Genomic DNA, 12,386 nt, shown 5'->3' with positions numbered 1-12,386 from the left:
AAGTCCTTTGCCTTAGCTTTTCTTTCAATTATGGTAAAACATCTTTCCATATTTCCTAGGAGCTAGTGACTTGCTTGTTGCTGTATTCATTAAGGTTACACTATTCTGTTACAGGTAAACCCCCCAAATCTCAGCAGCTTAACCCAACGGAAGTTTATTTTTCATTCACAAAAAGTTAGTCACTGGTGGGGTCCCGGGTTGTGGTGTCTCTGCCGGCTGGCAGATGAGGGAAGAGAGACGGCACGGATGATTGGACAGGCAGCTTTTACAAGCCCTGTCTGGGACTGACACACAGCACTTTTGTCCACATTCCATCCACCAGACTTAGGCATGTGGCTTTATGGAGCTACAGGAAGTGGGGAGGTGCCTTCTGGCAAAAAAGTCTCTTCTCCACAACTCTCCACTATGGAAGAGGAATGCACATTTTTTGCTGGAAGACTAGCTCCCACCTCTGCGATAAGCACTGAATCCTGAGAAATTATACTGTAGAAAGAATGACCTCTGGCCAAGTCTTTTTAAATAAATCTTTTATGAAGCCTACCTAAAGTGATTCATTTCAATAAAACAAATGAAGTCAATGTCTGTTAAGTGAGTACCTACTAAGTGAAAGTCTCTTAATAAATCTCATGGAAAAGTTGGGGGAGGGGCAGATACCAAGATGAAAGACTCATGGTCTGCCTTTTCCATGAAGTATGGCAGCAAATGAACTTTTGTGTATATCATCTATGATCCATAATTTAAAACACAACTTTACTTCCGGGGGGAGGGAGAAGAATGTTTGTAATGAGAATATTTGTTTTGTTTTCTGATTAAACATTTTCACTCTAGGAAACTTTGGAAAGTACAAAAAGGTACAAATCAAAAAACAAAACCAAAAACAACCTTCAAATGTCCTTAAGCCTATCACACAGAGGTAATCACCATGAACATCTTTTCCTGTTTTTATTATATAGATACACGCATATTTGAAAAAAATTACTTTATGAGGACGAATTTCAAAGCACCGATGTTAAAAACATCAGTTGACCTGTATTCACCTATTTGCAGTCAGGAAGAAATTTGAGAGAGAATGCCAAAATAAACTGTTTTTCTTTGCTGGTATCTGGGACACCAAGGTTCACGACAGATCAATAAAAGAGAGAGAGGAGAAGGAACAGTTACAGCACCTCTTACACATCTAACACATGAAAAAACATGTTGCAGAAACAATCGCCATACAGTGCGCTGAAATTCCCTGCATTTATTCAGCATGTAGCGTGTGCAAGGACCGCCAGCACATGTTCTAGGGAAACAGATGAAAGGGATGCGGTTCCCGGGAGAACTTTTCTGGTAGTAATAACCATCCAAGGGCAGTTACACTCGGCCAAGAGCTCTCCCTCCATCACTGGACCTGTTGGAGAAGAAGCTGGAAGGGCTTGACTCTGGAATGTTGAGGAGGGGGTCCAAGCACTGATTGGACAGGAGAAAGATGCCCGAAAGTCATTTCCCACCCAGGGTGCACATACACTGCCACGTGTACCTTCCCCCACACGGGCCCTGCAGGGGCAGCTCTTATTTGAGCTATTTGGGATGATTCGTCCTGTGATAAAACTGGCCTAACCAGAATATCTCCTAAGTAGCCGGTTGGCCAGAACAGGGCTTTCCTCCCTCTGGGGCAGTAAGGAGTTAAATGCATCATCATTGGCTCTCCAGAGACACCCTAAAGAGTCAAGTTGGGGGAGGAGGCAGGGATGGAGGGCAAGGTGGCAGGTGGAAGCAGAGAACCAGGCAGGTGGATGTCCAGAGAGTTCTAGGAAGGCGCCTGCTTCTTCGACACACCACTAACTCTCATTCAATCAAATGCTGCATCCTCTGACTTCTTTGACCCATGCGAGGAACGCTAACTTTGAAAGATATGACAAAAACATGGTCAGTAAATGGTACCATCAGGCAGGCAAAATAGCATAACGAGTCACAGCATTTTGCCTCAATTGACCATAGAATTTTGTTCGCCTCCCAGCTCCTGTCCACTCTTCAGCGAACTCACCTTAGGTATTTTGAAGACAAAACAAAATTTCACTACGGCTTTGAAATAAAATTGCATCATAAACAATTGGTAGACGTGTTTCAAAGCGGTTTGAGCGAAGTGCCACAGAGTAAGTAGGCGACCACCGAGGTTGCTCAAGTATTTCCTGCTCTGACCAGGGTTCGTTTCTGGAGAATATTTAACAGGGAGGATTTTAATGCTTCTAAAGATGTTGAAACTAAAGAACAAATATTGACCCAGAAAGTACCACAACTCTCCCGAAAGAGAGTAAAATACGTCCTTTATAAAATGAAAAGCTCCTTGGCCGAAATATCCCCAACCCCCTGCACAACTGGCCGTCGGAGGTTAGAGAGGCCAATCTGGCACGGGCCCGGGGCGCGGGCGCCGAGGCACCGGCCAGCATCCCGGGGTCCCCCCTCCCCCTGGGAGAGGCCACGGTCTTCCCGCCAGGCCGACCTGCGCCTGCAGGCAGAGCCACCGGGCCCCGAGGCCACCCCAGGCCGCAGCTGGCGGTCGCTGGCACGAGTGCCGGGTGACCAGGCCAGGGCTTGTATCCGCGGCTCGGCCGAGGCCACCCCGCGCGGCAGCTCCACCGCCCGCGGCGGCCCCGGAGGTGAGGCTCCCGCCCAAAGGGACCCTCCCTGCCCCGGGCGGCGGTGAGTCAGGTCGCGTTATGCAAGTGCTGGCCTGCCGGCCCGGCGCCTCCCCTCGGTCTTTCACCCCCGGCCGTTACGAAAGCGCGACCCCCCTCCCGCCGGGGCTATAAAGCGCCCGGGCGGCCCCTGCGGCGCGCTCGTCTCCCTGGCTCCACGCGCACCACGCTGCCACCAGGCTTGCGCGCATCTCCCGGCGGTGAGCGGCGGCGGGGCGGGGGCCGGGGCCGCGAGCCGGCCGGGGGTCGCGGGCTGGCGGGCGGACAGGGCCGGGGGTCGCGGGCGGGGGTGGCGGGCAGGGCCCGGGGGTCGCGGGCGGGCGCTCACGGCGTGCGGTACCCGCAGGACGGACTTCTGGACACGATGGCGTGGGTGTGGGCGCTGGTGCTTCTGGCCGCGCTGGGCAGCGCCCGGGCGGAACGCGACTGCCGGGTGAGCAGCTTCCGAGTGAAGGAGAACTTCGACAAGGCTCGGGTAGGTATCTGCCGGGCGGTCCCCGGTGCCCCGCGTTCTCCCTTCCCGGAGGCCGGCCCTGCACGCCGAGCCTCCAAACCCCGCACTCGCCTCTTTCGCAGTTCTCCGGGACCTGGTACGCCATGGCCAAGAAGGACCCCGAGGGCCTCTTTCTGCAGGACAACATCGTCGCCGAGTTCTCTGTGGATGAGAATGGCCAGATGAGCGCCACGGCCAAGGGCCGAGTCCGTCTTTTGAAGTCAGAGCCTCCCTCAGCCCCCCATCTCCAGCTGAGCACCCAACCCTGACTAGGGAGGGCGGGGGGGAGGGGGGGCAGCCTCCGGGTGGGATGGTGGGAGGAAGCCCTTTGTCGGCCTGGCTCAGGATCTCTTTGGCTTTTGCAGTAATTGGGACGTGTGCGCAGACATGGTGGGCACCTTCACAGACACTGAGGACTCTGCTAAGTTCAAGATGAAGTATTGGGGCGTAGCGTCCTTTCTCCAGAAAGGAAGTGAGTAGTCAGTTCAGTAGGACTCTCAGGGGATGGGGGGTCATACCTGGCCAGATTGCCGAGTTTCTTCTTCAGCGGCACCCTTGGAAAGAATGGTCTGTAAGTGGCAGGAACCCTGAGCAGGGCTGAGGTTGGGGAGGTGAGATTGGGACTGACCAGGCCCCCTCCCTGCCCACTTTCCCTACCTCCAGCTCAGAAAACCTGGCCCAAGCTCAAAAGGACTTTGGGCTTGTTAGGTGACCTCCTTCTGCCATTTTCCTATCCAGCCACTGTACCAAGGTGTGTAGCCTTCTCCATGCTCAGACTTCCCACCTCCCCAAGACCCATCCCACCTCACCATTCACCCTGGTTTTGTATTACCTCCATTTCATTGGGCTGAATCCCTGAGACAGCTTGATTACTTGGGGCCCCAGCAGAGGCTGGGAGACCTTTATCCAAGGATGTGGGGAGCACTGTGCATAGGGTTGGCTGACTCCGGGGTGCCCTGCCTGCAGATGCTGAGATTCTGAGCCAGGCACAGTGTTCTGGGTGGCACTGATCTCTCTGCTTTCTCCCAAGCACCAAAACTCAGATGGGGGACAGACAGGGTGTTGAAGACTCAGAAAAACATCCTAAAATCTAGGCTGATCATAAGAACACAACATTTACCTGCCTTTTTGACTTTCTTTCCATTTCTCTTAAATTTCACATCTGGAATCCATTTGGTACCCAGGAAATAATGCAGGCCAAGGGGGACATATCATGGGATCTTAGGGAGTTACCCCTACAAAGGGGGTTCAATATACAGATGAATAAACTGAGACCAAGAGAAAGTACTGATTTGCCCACGGTCATACAAGTTTGTGGGAGCCAGTGTCAAAAGCCAGGGATTCCAACTCCCAGGTAAGTAGTAAAAAAGTATTTTAAATAATGCAGCAAAACTTTCTAGAGTGATTCATTTAGTATGAAGGATATGCGTTTCTGGTAATGAATTACAAAAATCAATACTGGGGGTACAAGATTTTTTATTTTTTATTTTAGTAAATGTAAACACATAATGCTCTGTTGCATTTTGAGATCCACTGTGGAAAGAACTAGGATTCTGCTGGTAGTGCATTTGGGAAGAGTGGGAGAGAACCCGATGAGGAGGTGGGGTTTGCCTCTTGTGTCCTACCCCCTCCTTTGCTACCAAACCAGATTAGTCTTGCTTTTACCTCTGGTAGGTTGAGATTCTACCTAGGATTTCATCTGGAGGCAAAAAAACAAAAACAAAAACAACTTAAAATCTTTAAAGCGATGGCTATAGATAGTCAGTGAGATGACTACAACATGGAAGGCTCAGAATTCAGTTCCTTGTGCGATTCCCTTTCAGGAAGGAAGCAGTGCTGGATAGTGGTCAACATGCAGGGTTTAAATTTTTTTTTTTTTTAACGTTTATTTATTTTTGGGACAGAGAGAGACAGAGCATGAACGGGGGAGGGGCAGAGAGAGAGGGAGACACAGAATCGGAACCAGGCTCCAGGCTCTGAGCCATCAGCCCAGAGCCCGACGTGGGGCTCGAACTCACGGACCGTGAGATCGTGACCTGAGCTGAAGTCGGACGCTCAACAGACTGAGGCACCCAGGTACCCCGATCCTGCAGGGTTTAAAAGTTAGACTGCCTGAGTTCAAATCCTAACTCGACCCACTACCTGTGGGAACTCAAGTGTGTTCCTTATCCTGTCAGTGCCTCAGTTTCCTCCTCTACAAAAGGAGGTGATCATAGCCCTTGCCTCATGGAGTTGTCTTCTGTGGATGCAGTGAGTTGACCTGCAGAAAGTTAGAAAAATGCCTGAGATGTGTGTTCTCTGCAAGTGTAGATTATTAGTGCTTCGTTTTCTCCCCAGGCATGAGTTATATTTCATCTTCTGGGCACGGGATGGGAGGTCCCACAGAGACCATCAGTTCAAGCCTCTCATTTTACAAGTGAAGAAACTGAGGTATCTTTTAGAGAAGTGACTAGCCCAGGGCCACGTGGCTACTTAGTGGCACTTAGTGATACCTCTTTGCCCAGGGCATGAGCTGCCCCAGTGTTTTCTAAGTGTCCCACAGACCGTATGATTTGTTGCTTCTACCTTCCTGTATCTTACATGCTTTGGGGCCTGGGGAGGTGGGGGGCTTTTACAAACTCTACCGTCTCTCCTTGTGCCAATTTCTTTCTTCCTTGATCTTGGTCTGGCATTAAACCCTGACTTGGTCAGGAGGGTCTGAAGCCTCAGAGAGTGACCTGCGTTCTTAGCCTCTCCCCCTCTTCACATGCTGCATTTCACCAAACAGATGTGTTTAAAACGAGGTACACTTATGCAGAGAAAATAGCTCAGGAACAAAGGCTCGCTAAATTTGTTGTCATGTTATTTTAAAAATAAATGCAGTAAATCTCTCAAGTTGAATATTAAGTGTCAGTGTCAGCAGACTCCAACATGGCTTGCTGCCCCAGCCTTGGGCGTGCTCTATCCTGGCCTCCTTCTGCCCCAGCTCTGCCAGCAGCAAACAGGACGTCTCAGGGGTTAAGGAATGCCATCATCAACCGATCTCGGTGGAATGTAGGCTTTACCATTGACTAGCCTCTCTGAACTTTGATTTCCTTAACAGAAATGGGGATAAAGAATAGTTCCTATTTCATAAGATTGTTGGAAGGACAAATTAAGGTAATGCATGAAAAATGCTTAACCTGATGCATAATGAGTGCTCAGAAAATATCAGCTTTGGTCATTATTGTTTCCGACCATTCCTGAAAGACCTGGACAAAGACTGTCCTTTGTGTGTCTTCCAGATAAAGTCTGTCACTCTGCTGGTAAAGGAGCCTGTGCAGGCTACATAACAACGTTATGTACATCAGTTCTTGAAACCTGGGTCCCCAGACCACCTACGTCTGGATCAGCTGGGTGCTTCTTAAAAGTGCAGACTTGTGAGCTCAAACCCAGACTTTCTGAATCAGAAACTCTTGGGGTCGGGCCCCAGAGTTGGCAGTTTTGGTATGGTCCTTAGGTATGCTCCTTCTGTACAGTGAAGCTTGAGAAACTGCTCTAGATAATTCAATCCAAAGATTATCTTTGCTTACTCAGGTTTCAAGGTCTCAGACTCCATTCACTTTGTCAGGGCCTGCTGGACTTTGGTGGGGGGTGGGGGGGAGCAATTAGAAATAGCATCACACCCACCATCCGGCTCTACTGGACTATTAGACCGAGAACTGGAGGGAGCTTTTCACCTGTTTGTTCACTTTCGATGATGGGAGGACACAGGTGTAGGATGCTGAAGGGACCTGATCCTGGCCCACTGCACTGAGCAACAGATCTGCAAGGGAACCAGGTTACCGAGACAGCTCCGTCTACTGAGTGTTTTCTTTGTTTTTTGGACTGGCATTTAGTTAAAACCTCTAAACCCGTCCATGTGGGTACAGTATAGAGGCAGCTGCGGGGGCTCCTGGCCATATGGCTGTTGCCTTGATCACTCTCCCTCCCCAGCTCTGTTGCATGCAGACAGCTACTATCCAGAAATGTCTGGGGGATTCTGGCTCTACAGGGTGACCCACCCCCAGCTGCTGGGAGGGAGGAGGCTGGAGGACCAAGTTTATTCTTTCAAGTGGCGCTCAGGCAGTTCATCTCTTGCCTTAGGAGGGAGAATCTGGCAAGGATTGTTAGGATTTAAATTCTTCTTCTTTGAACTATTTAGCCAAAAAGAACCTGGAGATAAACCAAACCAACTTAGGCCTTTTAAAAAAAAAAAAAAGTCAAGAACAGTAGTCAATTTTCTTAAAACCAACCATTGAAAACTATTTAGTTCTTAAGTCAGAATTCACATTCTGGCAACAATCTTGGAAAAACAAAATTAAGCTGCAGATTTGCTGAGCTGACAGCTGCCTCGATCTCGAATTGGGGCAGCATTTCGAAGGAGAGCACATTTGTGTCTGAGGGGTTGGCCGCTGGGGCACCTCTGACAGACACACTGAGCCCCATCACCAGGGAAGAAATGACTTCATTTGCAGAGGAAGAAGACTTTGCCCAGAGGCTGGGGAGCCAGTGAGGGAAGGCCCTGGTCAGGGTGAGGCCCAGCAGGCGGCCCCATGGCTTCTGTTCCTGGCCCAGCTCCTGTGTCTGGGCACCCTCAGCTGTGGCCTCGGACCCTGTCCCGTGGGAAAGCCTGGAGGTACAGCAGTGGCTCACTCTTCCTCCTGGAGAGCCTGGAGTGAGCTGAACTGCGGGTCTGGATTCACACTGAAGCTGTCCTGCGGGTCTGGATTCACACTGTCCTGTGGGTCTGGATTCACACTGAAGCCCTCCTCAGCTGGCACTCTCAGGGTTCTCCGAGCCGAGAGGCACACCCTGAGGTGGCTTAGGTGGGTAGTAGAGGTCCCCCTATGCTTTCTGAGGCCAGGGGACCCGGGTTCCTCTGCATTCCTCTCGTATGGAACCAACATAGAACAGGGACCATCACCTGCTTCACGGCTTGGGCAGGAAGGAGATGGAGACACAGAGGCTTTTCGTTTCTTGTTTCTTGTCCCCTCTTTCCCCAAGTTACCTACTGCCTGGAATTAATGTGGTGTAGATGTTAGGCCTGTGGGCTCCAGCTCTGTCCTGCTCTTTGTGATCTTGGGTAAATTATTTAGTTTCTCTGTACCTCAGTTTCCTCATCTGTAAAATAGGAATAACAGTGTAGACTTTTGGGTAGACGGGAGGAATAATTGTTTACACAGTGACAGATGCATAATTAATTGTTCAGAAAGTCCTAGCCATGGCTACATGTTAATGAGAATGTTAAATTAAGTAGAGATGTGGCACTTTTTAAAAAAGTTTTATTTTTAAAATTTTGTTCCTTTTTTTAAAGTTTATTTATGTATCTTGAGAGAGAGAGCATGCCCGTGCACACAGGAGAGGCAGAGAGAGGGAGAGAGAGAATCCCAAGCGGGCTCTGAGCTGTCAGCATGGAGCCCAGCACAGGGCTTGATCCCATGAACTGTGAGATCATGATCTGAACTGAAATCAAGAGTTGGATGCTTAACCAACTGAGCCACCCAGGCACCCTGGAGATGTGGCACTTTTTACCAAATATAAGGTATTCAGGTAAACCTGAGCATTCATTGCTGTTTCCCCAGTCCAAATCTCTCAAACATAATTCTTATTAATGTTATTTCTCATCCTGCCTTTGTTGACATTTATACCACTTTGTGTACACTTCTTCATGGCTTATTACCTCCCAGCCTTAGGGCTAAACAAAATCTAAATTCTTCAAGGGGTCAGCTCTGCCTCTGTCAGGGGAGATCTGAAAAATACAAGCTTCTAAGAATGAATATGTGATGTCAGAGGGTGGGCACCTTGTGTCCTCAACACAAAAATTACTCTCTTTTGCCAGCATGAAGAAGCATGTCAGGTTTCTAAGCCAGAATTAGGGTGAAGCAGAAAAGCCGTGAAGGGGATCATCAGAATGGCATCCTCCAGTGGATCGGGGGGCAGCAGGGCAGCGAGAAGATATCAGCCACAAAGGCACAGACATTGTTAGAAAATGGATGGAGAAGACAACAGTAGAAAGGTCTATCTTGTGGTTTTCGATGGGCCCACATTCTCTGTGGTTCTTTGGATAGGTACAATCACATTTATTGTCAGGGTGGGAGATAATCGTTGAAGTGAACGCGGCCCCCCACGCCCTCAACTCCAGGGTTCTTTTCTGCAAAGGAGAACAAAGGCTTTCTTATTTTCCCAGCTTTGTAAAAGCCATCAGAATTATTTGTAGTCTCCTGTTTCCTAATGAAATAAAACCAGTTTCAGGAAGTCACCAGTTTCTTGAGCCTGCTCGTCAGTTTCCCTGGCACCTGAGTTGGCTGAGGGAGCGGCACTGGCAGTGTGGCTTTCTGGCTTGCAGATGATGACCACTGGATCATCGACACCGACTATGACACCTACGCGGTGCAGTACTCCTGCCGTCTCCTGAACCTTGATGGCACCTGCGCTGACAGCTACTCCTTCGTGTTTGCCCGCGACCCCAACGGCCTTCCCCCGGACGTGCAGAAAATCGTGCGGCAGAGACAGGATGAGCTGTGCCTGGCCAGGCAGTACAGGCTGATCGTTCACAATGGTGAGTGGGTGAGGGTCAGGGCACCGCACACTCTCCTGAGGGGTCAGTGGGCAGTGAGTTTGGGCCACAGACCAGTGAAATACGGTGCTTCTGCCAGAGAGAGAAAACAGGGAGTCTCAGGAGCCCTGTTGGGCCCAGTTTGGTCCTTCTTGACCACATCTTTCACTGGCCTTATCGTGGGGCTGTTTCAGGAGGGATGGGCAAAAGCCCTTTTCCAAAACCCTGGCACTTTTAATTAAATCAAACTGCAGAGGACAGGCTCTTCCTTTATGTCTGCTACCCCAGGCCCAGTCTGTGTGGCTACACTGCCCAAAAAACCATTTTGACAAAATTAACATTGTTTAGGGAGTCAGTAGCCCCAGTGAAGAGCCGGGCAGCAAATAATGGCCATTGCTGCCAAAGTTAAAGGGAGGGGTGCCTGGATGGCTCCATTGGCTAAGCATCCGACTTCAGCTCAGGTCGTGATCTCAGGGCTCGTGAGTTTGAGCCCTGCGTTGGGGTCTGTGCTGACAGCTCAGAGCCTGGAGTCTGCTTCGGATTCTGTGTCTCCCTCTTTTTCTGCCCCTTCCCCACTCACACTCTGCCTCTCTCTCTCTCTCTCTCTCTCAAAAATAAGTAAAAACAATTTTTTTATAAGTTAAAGAGAGACCTCACCATAGCAAGTTTGAAACAGAACCATTTCAACAAATGCTCTTTTTCTCATATGGAACTAGAGTGCCATGAAATTGACTAGCTGGTTTTCCTCACTTATGTTTTTTGAGATTCCCCAGAACAATCGTTGAATCTTTTTATAGATGTTACTCTTATCTGATCTTTTTTTTTTTAGCATATGTGCTGCCTAAGCGAGCACTACCCCTGCCTGATCTTGCTTTAAAAACCAGTAACATTTTGGAGGAAAGTGTGCAGTCTATTTTGAAATGATACTCACTCCCACGGGAAACTGAGTTTCAAAATCCAAATAGGGTAATGTTAACATGTAGAAAAAGAGAACAGAACTGAACTCCTCCATCAGTCATCTAACTAGCTGGCCCATGCCACACCAAACAGATATGAACCTAAACCAAACACATTAAAAAATAAGATTTTGATGCTCTTCCCTGGGGGCAGCCTAAATGGAGGGTGCGCAAAGGATCTCACCACAGCCAGGCCCCACACCAAGCCCTTTCCCTGAATTATGTCACTTAATCCTCAGAGACACCTCATGAAGTAGATACTCTCATGATCCACATTCTACAGATGAGAAAACTCAGGCTATGGAAGATTACACAGGTTGCCCCAAACCTCCCACAGGTAATTGAGTTGGATGCAAACCATGGTTGTTCTGTGACCCCGACCCTCCTTGTAGAACCGCCTGCTGACACATGACAGAGGACATGGTGGACATTCTATAGAACCACCCACAGAGTGACTGGGGCCAGGCTGATTTGGCCTCCACTTCCTGAGATAGGAGGATATGCTCCCAATCCTTTGAAATGCAGTGAGGCAGGGCACCTGGGTGGCTCAGTCAGTTAAGCCTTCAACTTTGGCTCAGGTCATGATCTCATGGTTGTTGAGTTTGAGCCCCATGTTGAGCCCTGTGCTGACAGCTGGGAGGCTGGAGCTTCTTCAGATTCTGTGTCTCCCTCTCTCTCTCTGCCCCTCCCTAACTTGCACTCTGTCTCTCTCTCTCTCTCAAAAAAACAAAACAAAACAAAACAAACCACTAAACATTTTTTTAAAGAAAAGATTCAGTGAGGCAATTTAAGGCACGTAAAAGGAAAACTTTAAAACAGCAGCTCCTATGCTGTCCCCTCTCTCTTGCCCCCGGAGAAATTCAAAGGATTTCAGAAAGCCTTAAGGATGCCAATGAATTACAGATGAATTACTGCCATGTCTAGCTGTAACCTTACAAGAAACATTTGAATAAAGCTGAGCCCTAAGGCCATCCTGACATACCCCATGTACCTTTAACATTGGGTCCAACTTTCTGTCATTGACTTTGTTTTCTGTATTTCAGGTTACTGTGATGGCAAATCAGAACAAAACATTTTGTAGCAACGTGGAGTTTCATTGGAAAAGTTCCCATTAACTCACTCAGCCTTCAACTCTGTCTTACCTTAGGAGTTTAGTTTCCCTGCTCTGCTCCCCTCCCCTCAGCCAACATGGAACCTTAGTACACATAAAAATATATGAGGTGATAAGTGAATCTGCACTCGAATGAATGTCTGCCTTCCTGGAGTGTCCTAAGGAATCGTTTGAGGCTTAGGATTCCAGACTTTGATTTATTAAAATATAGTCACTGGTTTGCTGTGATCTGGGTTTTTATTTGTGTTGTGTCTGTGTCAAAGTGAGAAGTCCTGCAGATGGTTGGGAACGGTGTGCTTTAATATACCATGAGGGGCTCTTGTCTCCCAGCTCTTCATGACTTTTGGCCTGTTCTAGTGCCCAATCTCCATTATTAATGACTGTGGCTTCTCTTGACTTCCTGAAAAAAACGGGTTTCCCCATTAAGTGAGAAAGGCCTTAACTACTAGCCTGGCCAAGGCACTGAGGCCAAAAGAGGTGAGTGTTGGTAGGCCAGGCCAGCGAACCCAAGGCCTCAATGTACCCAAGGTTCATGAGGTAGGTAGGATGGTGGGCTCACCACCAACCCTTCATTATTTCTAGCACTTAATTT

The 12,386-nt window shown here is 48.9% G+C and overlaps 1 protein-coding gene and 1 long non-coding RNA gene across 2 annotated transcripts; one reads left to right on the top strand and one right to left on the bottom strand.

Moving 5' to 3' along the window:
* Positions 1 to 928: 928 nt before the first annotated feature.
* On the bottom strand, positions 929 to 2,721 carry LOC122493042. The gene is made up of 2 exons (XR_006299807.1): positions 2,027 to 2,721; positions 929 to 1,883 (listed from the first exon to the last, which is right to left on the bottom strand). It is a non-coding gene; the product is annotated as an uncharacterized LOC122493042 (long non-coding RNA).
* A 26-nt stretch (positions 2,722 to 2,747) lies between these two features.
* Positions 2,748 to 12,022, top strand: RBP4 (retinol binding protein 4). The gene is made up of 6 exons (XM_043597003.1): positions 2,748 to 2,878; positions 3,025 to 3,153; positions 3,255 to 3,391; positions 3,537 to 3,643; positions 9,518 to 9,730; positions 11,727 to 12,022. Exons 2-6 carry the CDS (start codon positions 3,043 to 3,045, stop codon positions 11,762 to 11,764), a joined length of 606 nt encoding a protein of 201 aa, XP_043452938.1. The 5' UTR covers positions 2,748 to 2,878; positions 3,025 to 3,042; the 3' UTR covers positions 11,765 to 12,022.
* The last annotated feature ends 364 nt before the right edge of the window (positions 12,023 to 12,386 follow it).

The sequence above is a fragment of the Prionailurus bengalensis genome, chromosome D2, assembly GCF_016509475.1.
Source record: "Prionailurus bengalensis isolate Pbe53 chromosome D2, Fcat_Pben_1.1_paternal_pri, whole genome shotgun sequence".
Taxonomy (NCBI): Eukaryota; Metazoa; Chordata; class Mammalia; order Carnivora; family Felidae; genus Prionailurus; species Prionailurus bengalensis.
The sequence above is the reverse complement of the archived record's forward strand: the minus strand, read 5'-3'. Positions and strand labels throughout refer to the sequence as shown.